The 18,904-nt window shown below is 37.2% G+C and overlaps 1 protein-coding gene and 1 long non-coding RNA gene across 3 annotated transcripts in view; one reads left to right on the forward strand and one right to left on the reverse strand.

The window, feature by feature from the left end:
• LOC139318506 (uncharacterized) overlaps positions 1 to 18,904 on the reverse strand; it is a 76,524-nt gene that overhangs the window by 205 nt on the left and 57,415 nt on the right. The window contains exons 2-3 of one of the 2 annotated variants that reach the window (XR_011600515.1): positions 7,539 to 7,653; positions 7,064 to 7,373 (exon numbers count right to left, since the gene is read on the reverse strand). This is a non-coding gene — a long non-coding RNA (uncharacterized lncRNA). Of the gene's footprint in view, positions 1 to 7,063; positions 7,374 to 7,538; positions 7,654 to 18,904 lie in introns of those variants that run through there. The other variant, XR_011600514.1, reaches the window with a different exon arrangement.
• SFXN2 (sideroflexin 2) lies at positions 177 to 18,867 on the forward strand. Its single transcript, XM_070945969.1, has 11 exons — positions 177 to 334; positions 2,301 to 2,471; positions 4,896 to 4,994; positions 5,905 to 5,980; positions 6,698 to 6,783; positions 9,280 to 9,340; positions 13,507 to 13,573; positions 15,192 to 15,241; positions 17,224 to 17,273; positions 17,788 to 17,835; positions 18,768 to 18,867. The coding sequence occupies exons 1-11, from the start codon at positions 177 to 179 to the stop codon at positions 18,865 to 18,867; spliced, it is 966 nt and encodes a 321-aa protein (XP_070802070.1).

Here is an 18,904-nt window from a genome sequence, read left to right on the forward strand (position 1 = left end):
GGGCAAACAATTGATAAATCAGTAGGACAAAATGCTAACAGGTACATTCTTCCTTTGTCTACAATCTTTAAAAAGTAATTCACTATTTTTGGGTGACAGCTTGGCAAAAAAAAGCAGAGAGCAACAGTGTTGATTTATAACTTGTCCTTTCTTCTGTACTCCCTCTGCAGTGAACAATGGCAAGTATTGCCAAGTTTAATATTGATGCCCCTCGCTGGGACCAGAATACTTTTTGGGGGCGTGTAAAGCACTTTTTCAACATCACAGATCCACGGACGCTGCTGGTGTCAGAGCAAACGTTGGATTCAGCAAAGACAATTGTAGAGAACTGCAGGTAATCAACTGGGAGGTTGCTGAATAATATCAAGCAAATTTGGAGCTTTTGTAAAATCTAAGAGTTGCCTCTGTTCAAATGTATCAATAAAACCAATCAGACGTGATGACAGTCGCAAAGACAAATTTGGTCCAATACTATAAAAGAGACATTTTGTCAGACTTCGATGCTATCTCAAAATAAATGAATTTCCAAACTGCCAATCTTTAAGGAAATCTTTTCTTTAATTGAGCACAGCCACCGGATCATGACTCGATGTAGACAAGACTGACCTTTTGCCCCCCAATCCCTCCCTTTCCGATCCCCAATTCTCTGCTTCTCATTGGCTATCTTCCAAGTCATTCTCCAGACTTCTTGTCACGCCATTTCCCAGGAATGTCTCCCCCCTCCTCATTTCCACGACAACCCGATTTCAAAGGGATTTAGCAGGCAAAAGTTCAGAAATTATCTCTCTCCTCTCTATGCCAGCGCTGAGGCGCTGACATCCTTTACCAACAATATCAGACTAGAAAACCAAATTTGGCAAATACACATTAGTGACAAAATGAACAACATACATCCAAAATAGATGTTTGCCTTGTTGTGTGACATATTATATAAATTTAGTCAAATACAGAAACCTACAGTACTTTTTTTAAAAGGAGAAATAATTGAGGTAAAAACAGTAATTAGAACCAATTCCAATGTTTATAAATAATTTGATGCAATCAATCAAGTACAATGAAACGGAATTTAGAATTTAATGTTTTTACTAATTTTTTTCATTTTTAACTTTATTTTAATTTATTTAAAAAGTGTTTCTGTTATCTTTTCCCCTTTTTTCATTTTCTTCACATGATTATATGCGTTTATTTGTGGAGCATTAACAAATAGTAATGATATCGCCTCTGAGATAAAATAAGTCTAATATAAATAGATAAATAAATAAAAATATTAATTGACAATAAAATGATTCATTATTGTTAAAGTCATTATTGCCATTGGGTGATGATAATTCTTAAATGGATACTCAAACCTCTTCTGAGAACAGATTCTTTCACAAAAGGAAACCTTTCATTACAAAAGGATTTCCCTGCCTGTTTTACTACTAGAAAATTAAATCTACATGTATTGAAATCTCACACTCTTGCAAATTGAAATTCAAGGCAGAATAGTGCATAATATTATACAAACAGAGCCAGCCTTATTTACTAGACAGAATGAAACAGCTGCCTCAAGCACCTGATTTGATGCTATTGGAAGATTTAATCATCCAAAAGGGCGATATTGTTGGTTTGCTTCTACTAATTGTGTTGAGTTTAGATTTTCTGCCTTGGGTATAAAGGTTTCTTCAATTTCTTGTATACACTCTGCACATTGCACATTGCACATTGCATTGAGGTGCTTTGGCATACAACAAATTTGAATGTTAAGACCCCAACCTGCACTCACACTTGTTTCAAGAGAAAGCTCCAGTGCACAATTTTTAAGAGGCACGTGCTGTGTACCAGTGGTGAAATGTAAAATTTGTTACTACTGGTTCTGTGGGCTTGGCTTGGTGGGGAATGTGACTGGGTGGGCGTGGCCAACTTTTTTTTTTTTTGACTTTTAAAACCATTTTTTAAAAGGTTTACAACCTCGGCCGAAAAGGTTGTAAAAAAAATGCTTTTAAAAGCTTCTGACAATCCCAGCTGAGTTGCCTGATCATCAGGGTTTTTTTTTTTTTACTTTTAAAAGCATTTTTTAGGCCAAAGAGGTTGTAGAAAAAATGCTTTTAATTTTTTTTAAAAAAAGCCTCTGATGATTGCGTGGCTCAGCTGGGCATGGGGGGGGGCAGGGATTTTTGCTACCAGTTCTCCGAACCACCCGCCACCATCGCTACCGGATCAGGCGATCCGGTCCGAACCAGGACCATTTCACCCCTGTTGTGTACTGATATCATTAAGAGGTATAAAACTAGGAAGGTATTTCTTTTTTGCACCTCTAGGGCAGGTACAGTACCCCCTGGAACCAGCGAGGAACAGCTTTTCTATGCCAAAAAGCTTTATGATTCAGCTTTCCATCCTGACTCAGGAGAAAAAATGAATTTAATAGGGAGAATGTCGTTTCAAGTCCCTGGAGGAATGGCTATCACAGGCTGCATGCTGCAATTTTACAGGTAAGAAGAGGCATTTTTTTCTGAGATTCATTGCTCTCTTTTCTCCTTCATTCCTCACTCAGTTGTCTCACAGACACTGCTTTATACAATATACATGGACATTCTTTGTTATCCTTATCCTACACTGTTGCATTAATGCTGAGATTTAAGCAAATATTGTATATTTTAGAACAAAATTTCCCAATAGTTGATACTAATATCAATTAAGAAAGGCTTGTGGGATAGTCTAAAAACAAGCTGCATTTCGGGGTAAGACAGCGGGGTCCCAGATTGAGATAAACAGTCTATACTTTGTGCAGATTAAATTTGGGGAAGTTGGGCAGAAAATGAGGTATATATTAACCCTAGTCCAGGATGCTTTAATATGGATTCCTGCACTTAGCAGGGGCTTGGTTTAGATGGCATGATTGGGCCTTTTTATTTCATAATTCTATGATGTATTTATTTATTAGTAAAACAATGGATGCAATATCTATATCCAAAACAATATCAGCAGGGAGAAATATGCCAAGCACTAATATAGTTTATTTTTTTGCTTCCTAGTGAAATAAACTAGAAACCGTAGATGAAGTCATATTTCACTAATATGCAAAAACAATTAAGCCATGGATGATTTAGCAGGATGCATAAACTATGACTCTGTGTGTGTGTGTGTGTGTGTGTGTGTGTGTGTGTTTTCCCACCCAATACTTAGAGTAAAGGTATATAACCTGAAATCCCAGGTCTTAATGCAATCTGGAAGCCTAGTGTATCTATTCTTCCTAAAAACAGGGCCAAGGGAATGTTTCAATCTGACAGAAGAGAAAAATGCTTAAGTATAAAGGGCATGATATAATCAATTCTTTTATTTTAATTTAACTTCCATGTAAATATTGCCTGTTTCTTTTGGTATGGTCTGCCTAACATTCAAAATATAGTCTTCCCTATGCAACTTAAAAGTTACGTTTGATCCTCATCCCCTCAAAACACTCTTGTTTTCAAACATTCAAATACTCACTTCAAAGGAATTAAAATATCAGGTAACCAACTTTATTTCGCAAAACAAGTTATGAATTTGTCTAGCAATAACATAGCTGACTTTGACTGATCCCGCAAAACTGGACTTGAATGACAGTCCACAAAGAAACGCTCAGGCTGTCAGCCAGAGTGGAAAGAAAGTCAATCCAGAAAATGGCAATGCTATACCACTTAATTGTTGCCAAGGACACTACATGTCTTAAAACACCACCTCCGTGTAATGGCTTTTTAATGGTAAAGAATTACAAAGGCTAAAATTTATACACAAAGTTATATGATAAATGAAATGTTGAGACTGCATAGTTTTTCAACTAAGACACCGACACAATCTACTTAGTCTCACAAAGTGGAACCAGAGTTTGTTTCCCAATGCTTTGTAGTTTCTCAGTATACCCAGTGGAATGTTTACATAAGCCAGTCAAGCTTATATTCATCATACTGGCTAGATTTACCCTACGTGCTTGGTCACAAATTGCCACTTTTTACCCTTGCATGTTGTGAGAATCCAGCCATCAACTGTAGCCTTTTCCCCCCCTGCTGCTTCTTAATTACAGTTCTATAACTCTGTTATATCTTTTGTTCGAATTGTTCCTTTGTTATTCTTTTTCTTCAACTATTTTTTCATCTTTACTAACATGGAACTTCGTGCTTTGTTTACCTACGATCCTTTCGGCTGTTTTAATTGCATTTTAATAGACAGTTTTTGATTATGATGTAGGGTTTTTTTATAATAAAAAAATTATAATAGTAGTAATAAAATCAGTGTCTGATCAAGGCTATTACATGGGTCCAGAAGAGATAACATTGGTTCTATCGCATTCAGCTATTGTTCTGCCCCAGCTCCAGATTCCCAAGGATTGTGACACACACCAACAGTCCTTATCAAAGTTATAACGTACCAAGAATAAACAAAGTCTGGCAAAGGTTGGCAACCAGCCCAGAAAACAAGATACAATAAGACACTCACTCTCCAAAATGCTCTGTAATAATTACACGTTGTTTCCAGCAAGAAATTACTAACTGTGTGCAACTTAAATAGGCTAAGCGAGTGGCCAATTATCCTCAAACCTTACTCTCGAGGAGACCTCCTCCTCCTGAGTAGCCGCTCCTGCCTTTTGGCAGCCCTGCGTGCTCGGAGAGGAGAGGCTCCTCCACTTCGCTCTCTCCACTTGAAGGAGCCTCTGGAGGTTCTGAAGGCCCTGGCTGGGTCTCTGCCTCTGGCACCACATCTTCTTCAGCCTCCTCGCTGTCCGACGTGAGCGCCGGCTACTGGCGCAACCCCACACCAGCCTCCTCATCGGGATCAGCCATGATCCGCGCAGGCTGCTGGCAGGCCACAACAGCTATCTGGAAGACACGTACCTACTCAGATGTTTGAATCTATGTTCACTTTTTTTTTCTTTACAGAACAGTCCCGGCTGTGGTGTTTTGGCAGTGGGTAAATCAGTCTTTTAATGCCATTGTGAATTACACCAACCGGAATGCAGCTAGCCCCATCTCGGTCAAGTAAGTGTCTCTTCAAGATTACCTGATAGCATAGAGTTTTCATTCAATGCTCTTTATTATCCAATTAGCTGACTTTGCTTTAGCTTTGATCTACAGCACTGTCTGGAATCATCGCTATGAGGAAATATTTTCTTGGGGTGTAGACAGTGTGGGTATATGGTCAAGTTTTGCTAGCCATTGTACTTTGTACAATGTACAATGTACAATGTACATTGTACATCCTAATGGATGCATTGTACTATGCATCCCTTAGGATGCATAGTATTTCCAGACCTGATTTCAGGGAATAGAAAATGGTCAACTGTTGGAAAGGGACAATCGAGATAGATCTATTTTTGCTGCTCCTGTATATAGCTTTCATGGTTTATTCAACTCAGAACTTTATTTTTGAGTATCAGCTGGAGTGGGGTAAGTGTGGGATGGGACCTGATATGGGGAAGTGGCTATATATAAAGGATTTTATGCTCAGCCCAATAGAATACCTGTGACTTCATGTATCAGAAGGAGTCTGGCACATTTTTAGCTCACAAACACATTTAGTCCTTTTAAGAAAATTAGTCTTAAAGGGTGATGCCAGATTCCTCTTTATTTTCAGAAAAGCCTGGTTTTCCTATTACATTGTCTACTTCGACTTCATGGCCATTCTTTATTTCCTGGCTGTATCACAGAGCTAGATGTGTAAAATATATGTATCTCTTTATATCATAGATCTTTCATGAGAAGCCACAAGTCCATACAGAAAAAGTTTTCCACAAAGCTCATTCTTGTTTAAGGAAAAGAGTATAAGGGCTGTGATTACATTTGCCTTTAAAAATTCATGTGAATGATAGGACTCTTTATTACACAACTGCAGTTTTAAAATGACTAATGCCACAACTTCTATTATTTTATATCCCTTTGGATAATTCAGGCAAATTGGAGTGGCTTATTTCACCGCTACCAGCACTGCCTTGGCAACTGCTGTGGGACTCAACCTTTACACTAAGGTACAAATCTAAAATGCTACTAATTTTAACCACAAGGGGTCAGCTGGTCCAAGAATGAGACAAGGCATCCCTGGCCTCCTCCTGTAGGAACGTAGACCTGTAAGGAGCATAATTCTTGTCTTCAAAATACCTGAGTCTCCTAGTGTGGAGGAGTGGAATATCTTCTATCTCTAAAAGTTTTTTTTTCCTTTGGGCTGTAAAATATATTCTATCTTTCTTCCTTACTTCACCACTGCAAAGATTGTAAGCACAATGCACTTTTTAGGCTAAGGGCCACCCTTGTCATTTGAGTTGACATACCAGGAGTTAGACTCCAGGATAGTAACGATCTTGAAAAGGCATCTAAATGTAGTTTTATTTAACTTGCATTTTCATTTAATTTAATTAAACTAAACACAGTTAAAGGTTGTTTCTCATGTATGTACCAATTTTCTCTTGTATATTAAAAAAAAAAGAAACAGTTTGTTGAGGACTTTTATTGATGGGGTTCTGGAGGACTAAACCATGACATTGAGAGGATGCGTGTATTCTTGTATCCTTGGAACTGCAGATTGCACACTTTTGTTCTAAGAGACTAATGTGGGATTACAAGAATTTATGTCAGTGCAATAGAAGCCCACCTTGCCCATGGCTTCCATAGTACTGCTACTCAGTTCTTTTCACCTTTTCTTGTAAAGGTTAATCCTGCTCCTTATTGCTTTATCTTCCTCCATACAGAGAGCACCATCCCTTGTGGCACGTTGGGTCCCATTTGCAGCAGTAGCTGCTGCCAACTGTGTGAATATCCCCTTGATGAGACAACAGTAAGTCTCTTGATGAAATCCCAGCAGAAAAGGGAGAGGGATGAAAGAATAACATGATGAAGGAGGTTTTTCTTGAATATAATGCACAGAAGTCAGCTTTGGTTTACTATATTTTAATATAAGAATAAAAGCATTTGCTTGGGAATGGGGATAGCTGTATTTTTTCCTATGTAATAACAACTTGATCAGTCTTATAGCTGCCTTTCAGAATTACCACTGATAGTAGAAACAGATAGCCAGATAACTATTTTTTACAGAGAGAAATTATTCCATTACCTTTGTGAAATTATTTGCTTCTACATCATTGGTCACTACGGTTTCCATCTCGGTCACTAGTTTGGGGCCATTAAAACCATTAAATGGACAAATGTGGGTCATTTAAAATCAAAGAAGGATTGTGTGTGCTAAACCAAAAAAGGATATAATAATTCTCTCTGTCCTCAGTGACACCAACCCCAATTGGGTCACTATTTATTTTTCCCCTGAAAAGCCAGAGTGCAATGGCTTCCTGGACTCTGGTGGCAGCTGGAAAAACTTCAGAAATGTCATTCATGGTCATGTTGTTCCTTTGCCCAGGGCTGAATTAATTGCTATGGAGAATGAATTGAATCAGTCAATTGTGATCCAAATAAAAACAGCATATTTTAATCTTTTCTTCTTGCCCTGACTATCATATGATAATTTGCTCCCAGCCTGATGACCTTTTGCTTACAGAAGCTGCTGAACTGTCAACATTTTGTTGATGTCATCCTTACCTGTACAGCTGCAATTCATTAAAAATTCAATGACATCACAGTAACCTAGCCAATGGCTTCAGGAGGAGTATTTGCAGGGAACTGGCTGCAGCCCAGATTTTGCCTCTTGTATAATCTGTAAGATAAGATAAGACTGGGTCACTTTGATAATTAGGGCATGAGTGATTTGGGGACAAATGGAAAAATCTATTCTGCCAGATTGAATTGTCACCAATCTTTTTATAACTTTATATAGAAAATGTTAATTAAATGATGCTTTTCTCCATAACTGCCTTTTCATTTTGTGTACAACCAGGAACAGTTAATAAGAAAGAAAATAATTAAAGATTAGTCTGTCATAAGAATATATTTTGGCACCCGCTATTCAGATAAAAAAATTATTTTTTTAATTAGACATAATAAAACAAAGCATAGAGATGTCATTATTACCCTGTCTAGAAAAAAGTTAATGAGGGAAGCACAAAGTCCCATATAAAACATTACAATAATTGTGCTTTGATATTATGAAAGCAACATGATACTTTCTAAATCTTCTGTTTAAAATTGCAGCCATTTGATCAGATGTAGACTATATATATATTAAGTAGTTGTGAGGTTAGTGTAACTGATCAATTTTGAAGAATATTTCTCAGAACACCTCTCTAATGGGTTTAGGTGCGGCTCCCATACTTATGTCCTTACTCAGCAGCTTCTCTTCCATCTCAGCTAGCCAAAATTTCACATTGTAAAACTTGTCTTTCCCAGATTGGGAGATGCTGTTATTCTTGGGGTTACAGCTTGACCTGTTTTTGATTGGCAGGAAGTCCTACCAAATCTTGGTGCTCCTTCCCCACAACTGACAAACTATCTTAGCAGCTTTATTAAAAATTCCATGGCATCATAGTGTGTCCCATATTGGGCTTTAGAATGACTAATCAACCAGCAACCATGACTTTAATCATGGCGCTAATGCAGAACAAGCCCTTTGAGACAGGAATGGGTTGAGTGCTATAGGAGTGCAATTTTGGCACTCCACTAATAAGCTGACTGAAGGTGTGGGCCAGCTATAACAAGTGTTTACAACAGCCACCAGTGGGACAATCATGGACCATACAGGGTGAGATATGAACATTGGAGGAGCATTTGAAAAATGGGAAACATTATATAGAACAGCACATTTTTACCAGCTTGCTCTGGTTTAAGATTATTCATTCTTAAACAGTTTATGTCTCAATTGAAAAATCCCATGATGAATTTATATTGATGGATACTTTTTAAAAAAACATTTGTCACCTGCTTCATTTTACCCAGGTTTTATTTTGACATTCAAATTACTATTTGGAGTTGCTAATCATATAAATCCTCAGAATGTTTGGTGATAATTAGGAATAGGATTCTCTAGGAGGCAGCAGTGCACCATCATTGGTCTCAGATACTCAGTAACTCAAGTGTGTGGACTTCCTTTGCAATGTAATTGTTCTTAGGCTGATGGAGCTTTGCATTCCTGCAAAGATTTTTTACTGAGTCTCTTGATTTAAACTGAATATAACAGTGCTCCTGCAGCATTTTTAAAAATGACAAGGCAGCTGGTTAACTTAGGACAAGCCACACTTTCCCAGCCCTCTTCATCTCATAGATTAGTTGTGGTGGAGAGAAAAGGAGTGGTTGCATTTAGTATGCTTCCTTGAATAGTACAAAAAACCCCACAACATCTAGCTGGTTGATCTTAATGTCTAAGGTCATATGTTTGTGTCTGCATTAGGGAACTCATTAATGGGATCACAGTGACAGACGAAAATGACAATACTCTGGGAAAGTCCAGGGTAAGTACCGTTATCTTGGGAATTTGAGATCCAGAAATTGGTTTATTATTATTCTTTTTATAAACAAGAACATTTAGAGTCATCTTCTCTACAGTATGTGCCTGACTTCCTAAGGAGAGCCTTGTATGCTGATACATCAGGTTACAGCAAGTGTTATCTGTTGAATTGGGGGGTTTTGTTTTGTTTTTTGGTCTCCCACACACTCACATGATTATTATTTCTGATAAAGAAGTAGATGGCAAGATCAACATTTCTTAAATAGAGAGCAGCTTGGAGTTGTTGAACTGTCCAATATAGACTTCTGCAGCCTAATGCCCTTCCAGATGTATTGGGTTAATAACTCCCAGAATTCCCAGTTAGTGTGAATGCTAAGAATTATGATTAAGGAATGTGGGATTATAGTAGAGTTGTGTTCCCAATTTTAGCAGCATACAGATATAGTATGTCTGTTTATATTCCCAGAATTCCCAGATCTTTCGGCATTCTTGAAGTATCTTGACTATCTATGGTGAATATCTACCATTAGCTTGTGCTACTTCCTCAACAAAATTTTGAGAGCTCTTCATTATATCCCTTTGACAAAGAAAATTATTACCACTGCTACCACTTGAAAAAGCAAATTTCATATGCTTTGTAGATTCTTTAATGTTCTTTGAGATGCTTTAATGTTCCTACTTTGTTACCAGTATTCCAAGTAAGACATCTCTCTCTATATTGGGAGTTCTTAACCTTTAGTACATAACCTTCTGTACAAGCTATTTTAGAAAAGTTATATCTAGTATTATTATTTATTGTTTATTTATACAGTGGCATCAGTTTTCATGGCATTTTACCGATAACCAGAGGACAGGTCCCTGCTCACAGGAATTTACAATATAAAGTTTGACACAAGGGAGATAACAGAGAAAGTGGAGGCAGGGATAAAACAGGGTAAGATGTGTGATTCATAATGCAAAATTGTTAGCTTATTTGTCTCTTTAGTTATTGGAACTAGAACTCTTAGAAAGACCAAAATTGCTAATGATGTTATGAAGCAGTCTGTTTTGTTGTTGTTGTACTTCCTGCCATTCTTCTGTCCAGTAAAGCAAAACTACGCTTAGACTAAAATTATGGTAAAATAAAAGTTGGTAATGGATAAAATACTATCATAAAATTTATTATTTAATATCATAATTAAAAGCATTATTCAAAAATAGAATTGATGGCCACAGCAACTGATATAAAAGCAGCATAGGACTATCAAATCCTTGCTTTTTCCCCTTTTTCTAAAATACATTCTGGATGTTTTGGTGTTCTGTATTTTCTTTTGTAATATTGTTTATAATCAAATACTGGTTTTATAAATTTTTAATTAAAAATTAAAGAATGTGCCATGGTTACTTTTAGAAAGTCAGTTCCATGCATATAGGATAGGGAGAGTTCTTGTGGGGAGCAATCAGCTGTCAGACAATTTAGGAAGATGGACCCGAATTAGTGATGATTAAAGGTAAAGATGCTTCTAGATTTTAGAGTAAAAAATTTAAATAGTCACAGTCATGGAAACCCATAGAGGAGTAGCAGACCTGTTACAATATTCCTTCTTTTCATGCTTTTACAGACACACATTTTTTTCTTTTCTTTTATTTTTAAGTCACACCCTGCTATTTATTCCTCTTGCTTTCAACCGCTACAATAGTCATTATGAGGTGTTTGATGAAAGCTGAGCTGTTTCTTGGTTTATGATGGGGTAATCAAATCTTGATCATTGTATTATTTTCTACCAGTTAGTTAAAAATCAACTGTTCATGAAGCATCTTTATGCAGCTTTTATTTACTTAAATGTAGCATTTGATTCAATCACTATATACAAGCTCTGGATAAAACTGATAGCCTCTTCTATAGAGTAGATAAAGAGTCAACAATTACTAATCTTAAGGCTGCATGAAAATACCTTAGTGCAGATAAAATATGTTTTTTTAGATTTCAGTTCAAAAGGTTTAAGTAAATTGTATCCTAGTTTCCCTTTTTGTCAATGTTTATATCTATTCTCTAGCTCAAACCTTTGACAAAAATAAAATTCCATCATCCAAGCTGCAGATAAATCTATTTCAGTTGTAACTGCTGATGATGCATCCGGTCTGTCTCAGACACAAGTAGGTTTAAAACCCTTCCTTTAAACTCTTGGCTCATATTGTAAAGATTCATCCTCTTTTGTCCCAAAACAAAGGTAGTAAGTGGTCTTTCCAGAGGTTTGCAAGATGTAGATATTATTGGAAAGATAATAACATCTTTGAATACAATTTAGAATCTACATTTTGCTGGGAGCAGAGATGGTAACTATATTTGTCTCACTATAAATATTTTTAGTATAGGCTTCCATTTGGCTTGAAGGTTTGTAATTATAAAGTTCCAAGCCTCCAGAAACAACACAGTCTAAATTTCTAAGAGTTCTTCTGAGTGACTCTAAGTCTTCATTGAATCTGGAATTTAGACTAGGTTCTCTAAATACTCACATGCAGCTCCATTGTTGAAAATTCTGGCTAAAGTTTATTTTTACTTATGGTTCCCTTGCCTCTTTAGTCTTTTTGGATAGCTTTCTGTTGTCCTGGAAGAAAAGCATTGAAGTGGATCTTAAATATTATAAACTGTAAGCCCCATATTTGATCTTATTTGACCTTATTGAAAGAACTAAAACTGAACTAGATGTATTCAATACTGATGGTTAGAAATACAGGTAGTCCTCGACTGATGACCACAATTGGACCAAAAATTTCTGTTGCTAAGTGAGACATTTGTTAAGTGAGTTTTGCCCTATTTTACAACACACTTTCTTGCCACAGTTGTTCCGTGAATCACTGCGCTTGTTAAATTAGTAACCTGGTTGTTAAGTGAATCAGATTTCCCCATTGACTTTGGTTGTCAGAAGGTCGCAGAAGGTGATCGCATGAACCTGGGACACTGCAACCGTCATAAATATGAGTCAGTTGCCAAGCGTATGAATTTTGATCACATGACTATGGGGATGCTGCAACAGTTTTAAGTGTGAAAAATAGTTGTAACTCATTTTTTTCGGTGTCGTTATAACTTTGAACAGTCACTAAATGAACTGTTGTAAGTTGAGGACTACCTGTATCTGACTACAACACCCACCTATTATAGTGGCATCCATCTAGAGGACCTTGGACTACAACAATTATTTTTTTAATATCTTGTGTTTGCTACACACAAGAGCTTTTTCTTGTGGTTAATACAGTTTTTAAAATATGTCTGTGCAAGTGTTTCTCTGCCTTGCTTGGTGGGAGAAATGGAGAAATGGTGTATGTATTGCTGTGTTCCCTATATTGTATATATTGAAGCATAGGTATTATAATGTTCCTTTTATATAATTGCTTTAGTAGCCAGATTAAGAAAAGATTCTTCTCAATAGCAGATTTGTCTTTAAGGAAGCCTGGAGACCAAATAGAATTGCCAAATTTTGCTGTCTGGGGATTATTATTTTAGGCTTTAATTCTTCTTTCTTTTCTGCAAGTTGTTTGAAAATGGATGGACTTGGGTGGCATCCACACTGAATGAATAAATACGTTAAAAACAGTTTAACTGTTTGAGAATTTTATTGTACTGCCTTTTGATTGCCTTCCTAATAATATGTGACTAACCAATTTTTGACCACAAATAAAATACATATTTAAACTTATTTAATATCTTATTGGAAAAATGTAAATATTGTCTTGGTTAACAGGAATATTTGCATTTAAATATTTGCATTTAAATAAATGCATATTGTTCCATTATTTTTGGATTATGTGAATGCATTGTTAATTAAAAAATTAACCAAAAAAATCCTGCCTGCCCTTTTTTACATTTAGCTATGATTTAGATCAAAATATTCTAGCTACAAAGGCACTCTTTGAGTGCTTTTTAAAACAAAAATATGTGTGTCTTTAAAATGTTGTAATTTTAAATGCAGTTGAATACTTCTGAACTATTCCTGGCAAACAGGAGATATCACTGAGTTTAATAAAGATTCCTATAAAGCATTTTGTTCAGTGTTGAGATAAGGTCTGGGGAAATTGCCATTTAAGATTGTCCCACCAGCATTGCCCTGCTTCTGAGGCTGGATATTCTGCAATGAATACTGTGTGATTGCTGTTTGTTTGTTTGTTTGTTTGCTTGTTTGTTTGTTTTAGAGAGCTGCAATCAAGGGGATAACTCAGGTGGTGGTTTCCCGCATTGTTATGGCTGCTCCTGGCATGAGTAAGTGCTAAATATTTCTCTTTCGTTGGATTGTAATTTGGCATGTTAATTTAGATGTAGGCATTAGAGCATAAGTATCCAATACAAATTCTTAATAGAAAACGATGACATGTGCATCATGGTATCAGTCTCAGCGTTCCTAAACAAACCTTGACAGCCCCAAACAATTCACACTGAAACCGAAGTTGGCAAATGGTTTATTGCAGCTGCAAGGTAGCTTCGAGGCAACGCTAAGTTACAATAGTTTAAAGTTGGCGCTGAGAGCAGCCGCCTCTCAGTGCTTTTTATATGTCCGTGCAGGCTCCGCCTGTCCCACACACATAATGAACAACTGAATTAGTCTCAGCTGATCAAGGTATTCAAACGGGCCGTGGCTTCGGTCCGTGATGTCATCAAACGCTACCGTCGCCTCCATTTGCCTGTGATCCTCCACTGCCTTCACTCGCTGCTGATCCTTTCCTCGATGTGTCTGATTGCCTTACATCCAGTTCCACCATCACCAACCCCTGTGAAGAGCTTCCCCGTTTCAGTTTCCAGGTAGCTTGAGTTCGCATTCCCACGGCCTCCTCTCTGCCTCCCATATGAGTTGTCGAGCAGGAGACTGGGCTATCAGAACATTAACTTCAGCATTTCATTATTTTGCCCTGACATCGGATGCAAGGATATAGTCATGTGGTTGATATCATGATGTACATTTCATCATTCACCCTCCTTGCATTGTCCTCTACTGCAACAGCTTGCAACTTGGTGACTTCCACAAGGACTCCGAACCAAGTTGGTTGCTGCTGTGTTGGTTGGGAATTCACATAGGGGACTCTCCATTGGTGAAGGCTGTTCTAGTGGATTGTGCTGAAGGGCATTTGAAACTATATTTAGTATTGGCTCTCATTCATTATGATGTTTACAAACTAGTAAATGCTCATTAGTCAGATTCTGTTCCACATTAAAATCATAATTAGCTTCCCCAATGGTACCCTTCAAGGTGATGGCTCTAACATTCTATTACTTTCAGTCAACTGGGGATGGTTGGGACTTTAATCTCCCTATTGAAAGATGCCAGGTAGATGAATTTCTAAACTGTAGCATTAATTTATTTAAGTTGTTAAGATTCAGGTTTAAAAATTTAAATCAATTAAAGCAAAATCCATTTACAATATTTTAACTCTGTGTATGGGTGGGTATGTGCATGGCTAAGTCCTGTAAGATGCCAACATAATTCATGAAAAAATTAAAGGGAGTTTTGTTAAAAACACCTAGCTTCAAGTGTGGTAAGCATTTGACCATGTATTGATTATAAACCTTTTCAAATGCTATTATGAGCCATAGTGCAAACATTCACAGGTGTGATCAAAGCTGTTACTGAATGATATTATGTTCTACTTTCTTGGGAAATAAACTATCAGATTTTCTTTAACATGTCTACATGTTGCATTTTGTTCCCCTAAATAAGCATACATTAGGATTATTAAGAATTATCCCAGAACATGGGAAGAAAGTGTTTGTAACTCAGAGAATTATTAGTAGTGGGGCAGTCCAGTGCATTTTATCTATTATATCACTGAGTGGAGATGTGGGACATTGTTGATCCAATGAAAATAAAATCATTTTTTCTTTTTAGTTTTATTGCCTATTATCATGGAGGCATTAGAGAAATATCCACTCATGAAGGTAAGGTACTCAGGAACTGGAATGAATTACAATAGTTTGTACTTGCTTAAATAATAAGAGGTCAGAAATTTTAGATAGTTTTGCAGATAAGTAAATAGCTACATATTCCTCACTTTGGCAATATATTACATTTGTTAAAGATTTGAAATAGATCATCTGCACATAACTCAGTAGCAAATCTACTGTTACCAGCAGAAACAAGAAAAACAAGGCAAGCCTCCAATAGAAAACAAAGCAATTGGAATAAATTATTTTTACTTTTTGGTTGGTTTTATTGTTTTTTTAAACTCAGTTTTAATTGTTAGTTCTCCAGGGTCATGTATATGAAATAGGTAGTCTATATGTTTATTATATAAATAAACCACACACATTATTTATTGTTATTGTGACTTTTTTAAAAAGTCATTATGGACAGTCCTAAAAAGCATCTAGTTACTACTGTTCAAAATTATATAGAATATCAGAAAAAAACTTGTTTGTTATACTTGCATACCGCAATAAGGCATACTGTGGCTGGTTGGGTTAAGCTAAGCATGCTATCAGAATTCATATAATGGTCATTTATTCAATAAATTCAAACATCCATAATAAAAACTTAAACAAGCCAAGTTGTAGCCACAGTAACTAAAAAAAACTAAAAGCAGACAAGTTTTAAAAAACATCTTATTATTCATCATAAGCATTCCAGAATAGCAATAGCAATAGCCCTTAGACTTATATACCGCTTTACAATGCTTTACAGCCCACTCTAAGCGGTTTTAGAGTCAGCATATTGCCCCCAACAATTTGGGTCCTCATTTTACCCACCTCGAAAGGATGGAAGGCTGAGTCAACCTTGAGCCTGGTGACATTTGAACTACCAAATTGCAGTCAGCTGGCAGTCAGCAGAAGTAGCCTGCAGTACTGCACTCTAACCACTGCGCCACCGTGGCTCAGAATAGCTCAGTTTTCAAACCTTTCTGGTATGTCAAAACTGGAGCCAACTTACTTTCTAATGGGAGAGTATTCTGTAATATAAGGGCTGCTACTAAAAAGAAGCACCTACAAGAGACTACTCCAGGGGGTGTCAAAATGGCGGCCCACGGGCTGGATGCATCACGTGCTGGCCATGCCCACCATAGTTCCGCAAAGGCAAAAACCATTGCAATACATTATGTGATGCGATCGAGTTTGACACAGGTGCTCTTCTCTGTATAGTAAACAGAAAGAGAGTATTCCCAGCAGTTTCTCCCAGATGCAAGTTGGGTGATTTGATTCCACCTGAAGGAAATTGTCCTGCAGGTACCTTAGTGCAGAGCCATCGAAGGTTTATGACCTGCACTTAGATGTGCATACCCAGGAACTAATAGAAAGCCATTGCAAAAACTAGAATACAGGTAAAATGTAAAAGCAAAATAATATCAGGTAACTGTTTTCTGGACTCGGGCCTTATTAAAGTCTTGTCTTCTAAGCCCCAAGTATGCCATATTGCATTAGTCTTGATGTTTAGTGATGTGCCCCAAATGGACAAAGTTTGCACAGATCACAGTCTCCATCAGCTTACGCAGCAGAAGCTGCTAGTCAGGAGGACCCCAAAATCATAGACTTGCTCCTTTAGGGGCAGTGCTACCCTTTGAGAGACAAAAATGGAGCAGCTAGAGTACCTCAGTGAACAGGCAATAACTCTGCCCTTGCTTGAATTCAGCCTTTTAGTTCCCTTCAGTTCTTAAAAGCTTCTAGATAACAAGTCAAGAGGTTGATAGTGTCTCCTTACTGGCTAAGCATATTATTTAAGCATATCAGCATATTGCTGATACTGAACCCTAAACTGGCAGGGGCTTGTTGTAGATTTTTATAGATCTAATCAACTTTTTGTGCTCTTGGTTCCCAAAAAGAGATTTGTATTGTTAGTTCTCTTTATGATCTCAGCCCTAATTCTAGGAACTGAAAGTTTGAATTCTTACTTTCTTGGAATCATCTCAGGCATATTGTTTTCTTGGCAGAAAATCCAGGTTCTCCATGCTCCCTTACAAACAGTTCTTGTTGGAGGATTGTAAGTATTCTGTATCCTGCATTACTTTCAGAAGCCAGTGTCATATGAGAGAATGCTTCAAAGCTGTAATTCCTGGTGATTTATGAAAAGGCACCCATTTTATAAGGAATCGGGGGAGGGGGTGTTATAAAGGATATCAGAAGACTACATTTTTTGCATCATAGCATTAAAATATGAACTCAAGCACTGTGGATGGAAAACTATGTTTGTGGCTTAGAATATGTGCGGGATATTTAACAAGCAATGGCTTAATTGCTTAATGCTTAGTCAAGCAACCATTGTTAAATGCAAATTTCATCTGTATTTATATGTGGAAAAGAAAAGAGATATGTTTGCATTGAATGTGGGAATGGGCATCAGACTGCTTTAAAATCCAGTGCATTTTGTTGTAAAAAATCCTGCCAAATACATAACTTCTGCTTGGCTGTTTTGAAGCTGAGAACGCAGTTCTGGATTCCCTATGGAGAAAAAAAATGTTGGCCTTTCTTTTTAATAATCTGCCTTTACTTTGCAGTCTTGTGTTCATGGTCCCAGTTGCCTGCGCACTTTTCCCCCAGAGAAGGTACCAATCTCTTTTCTGTCCTTTTGTCCCTCCTGACTGCCCTATACAATTTTGATACAATCTGAACTAGGAAGGCATGGGATGGGGGAGGGGGAAGCAGGACCAGCACTCCATATCTGAAATGAAGTTATCCATAGGGATCCTTGGAATTGAGTGAGCAAACTGTGTTGTGATGCAAAATCCACCCCTTATTTATTTGTATGTGAATGTTACAACATACTTTTCATCATGTTGCTGTTATTGTGGCTAACTGCAAACAGCTATGCAGTTATTAGTTTGGATATAAATCTCATCATCCTCAACAATGGCTACGCTGGCTCTGGATGATGAGGGCCATTCCAATGCTTCTGGACTACATCAAGTTGAAAAAGCTTTATACATTCTTTTGTATAAAATACTTCGGCCCACTCGTACCCATTCTCATTTAAAGATAAACTTTGAAAACATGCACTATATTATTGCTTCCCAAATCCAACCACAAGAAACTGCAACTGTGACTCAGTTAGTGTGTTAGTTAGTTAGTTGTGTTTGAATTCCTACGCCACTTGTAAAAAGAGGCCTTGCAGCATGGAAGCTTGATTTAGGGCATTCTGTGGATTCTATGTGCCTTTCATGGTCAGGGCTGGCCTAAAACGGCTCGCAGCATGAAGAAGAGAAGTGATTAGCACCCACTTCCCAAGTCTTGTCATTTCAATTCAACCTTGCTTGATTATTGCATTTCGTTGTGGAAACAGTGAGGGAAGCCCTTATTTTGCAAGTAAAATGATCAGCTCTGTCTTACACCACAGTTATTTGTGACAGAGCTCATAATCGATTTTTGTCTCCTCTGCCAATATTACATCACCCCAATAACACTCTGTCTTTGGGCCAATATCAAGCAGCCGTTAGCATTTAGGGGAACAATATGCTTTGTTTTTTCTCTCTCTTTTTAGTTCAATTGCACTGTCACACCTGGAGCCTGAACTCAGAGAACGAATTGTAGCTGAACATGGGGACAAAGTGACTTTTGTCTATTTTAATAAGGGTTTATGAGTGAGAACTTGTCTGGACTTGGTGCTTATGGACTCCT

This window comes from Pituophis catenifer, unplaced genomic scaffold, assembly GCF_029215685.1.
Source record: "Pituophis catenifer annectens isolate HBS135680 unplaced genomic scaffold, rPitCat1.0.hap2 SCAF_6, whole genome shotgun sequence".
Classification (NCBI taxonomy): Eukaryota; Metazoa; Chordata; class Lepidosauria; order Squamata; family Colubridae; genus Pituophis; species Pituophis catenifer.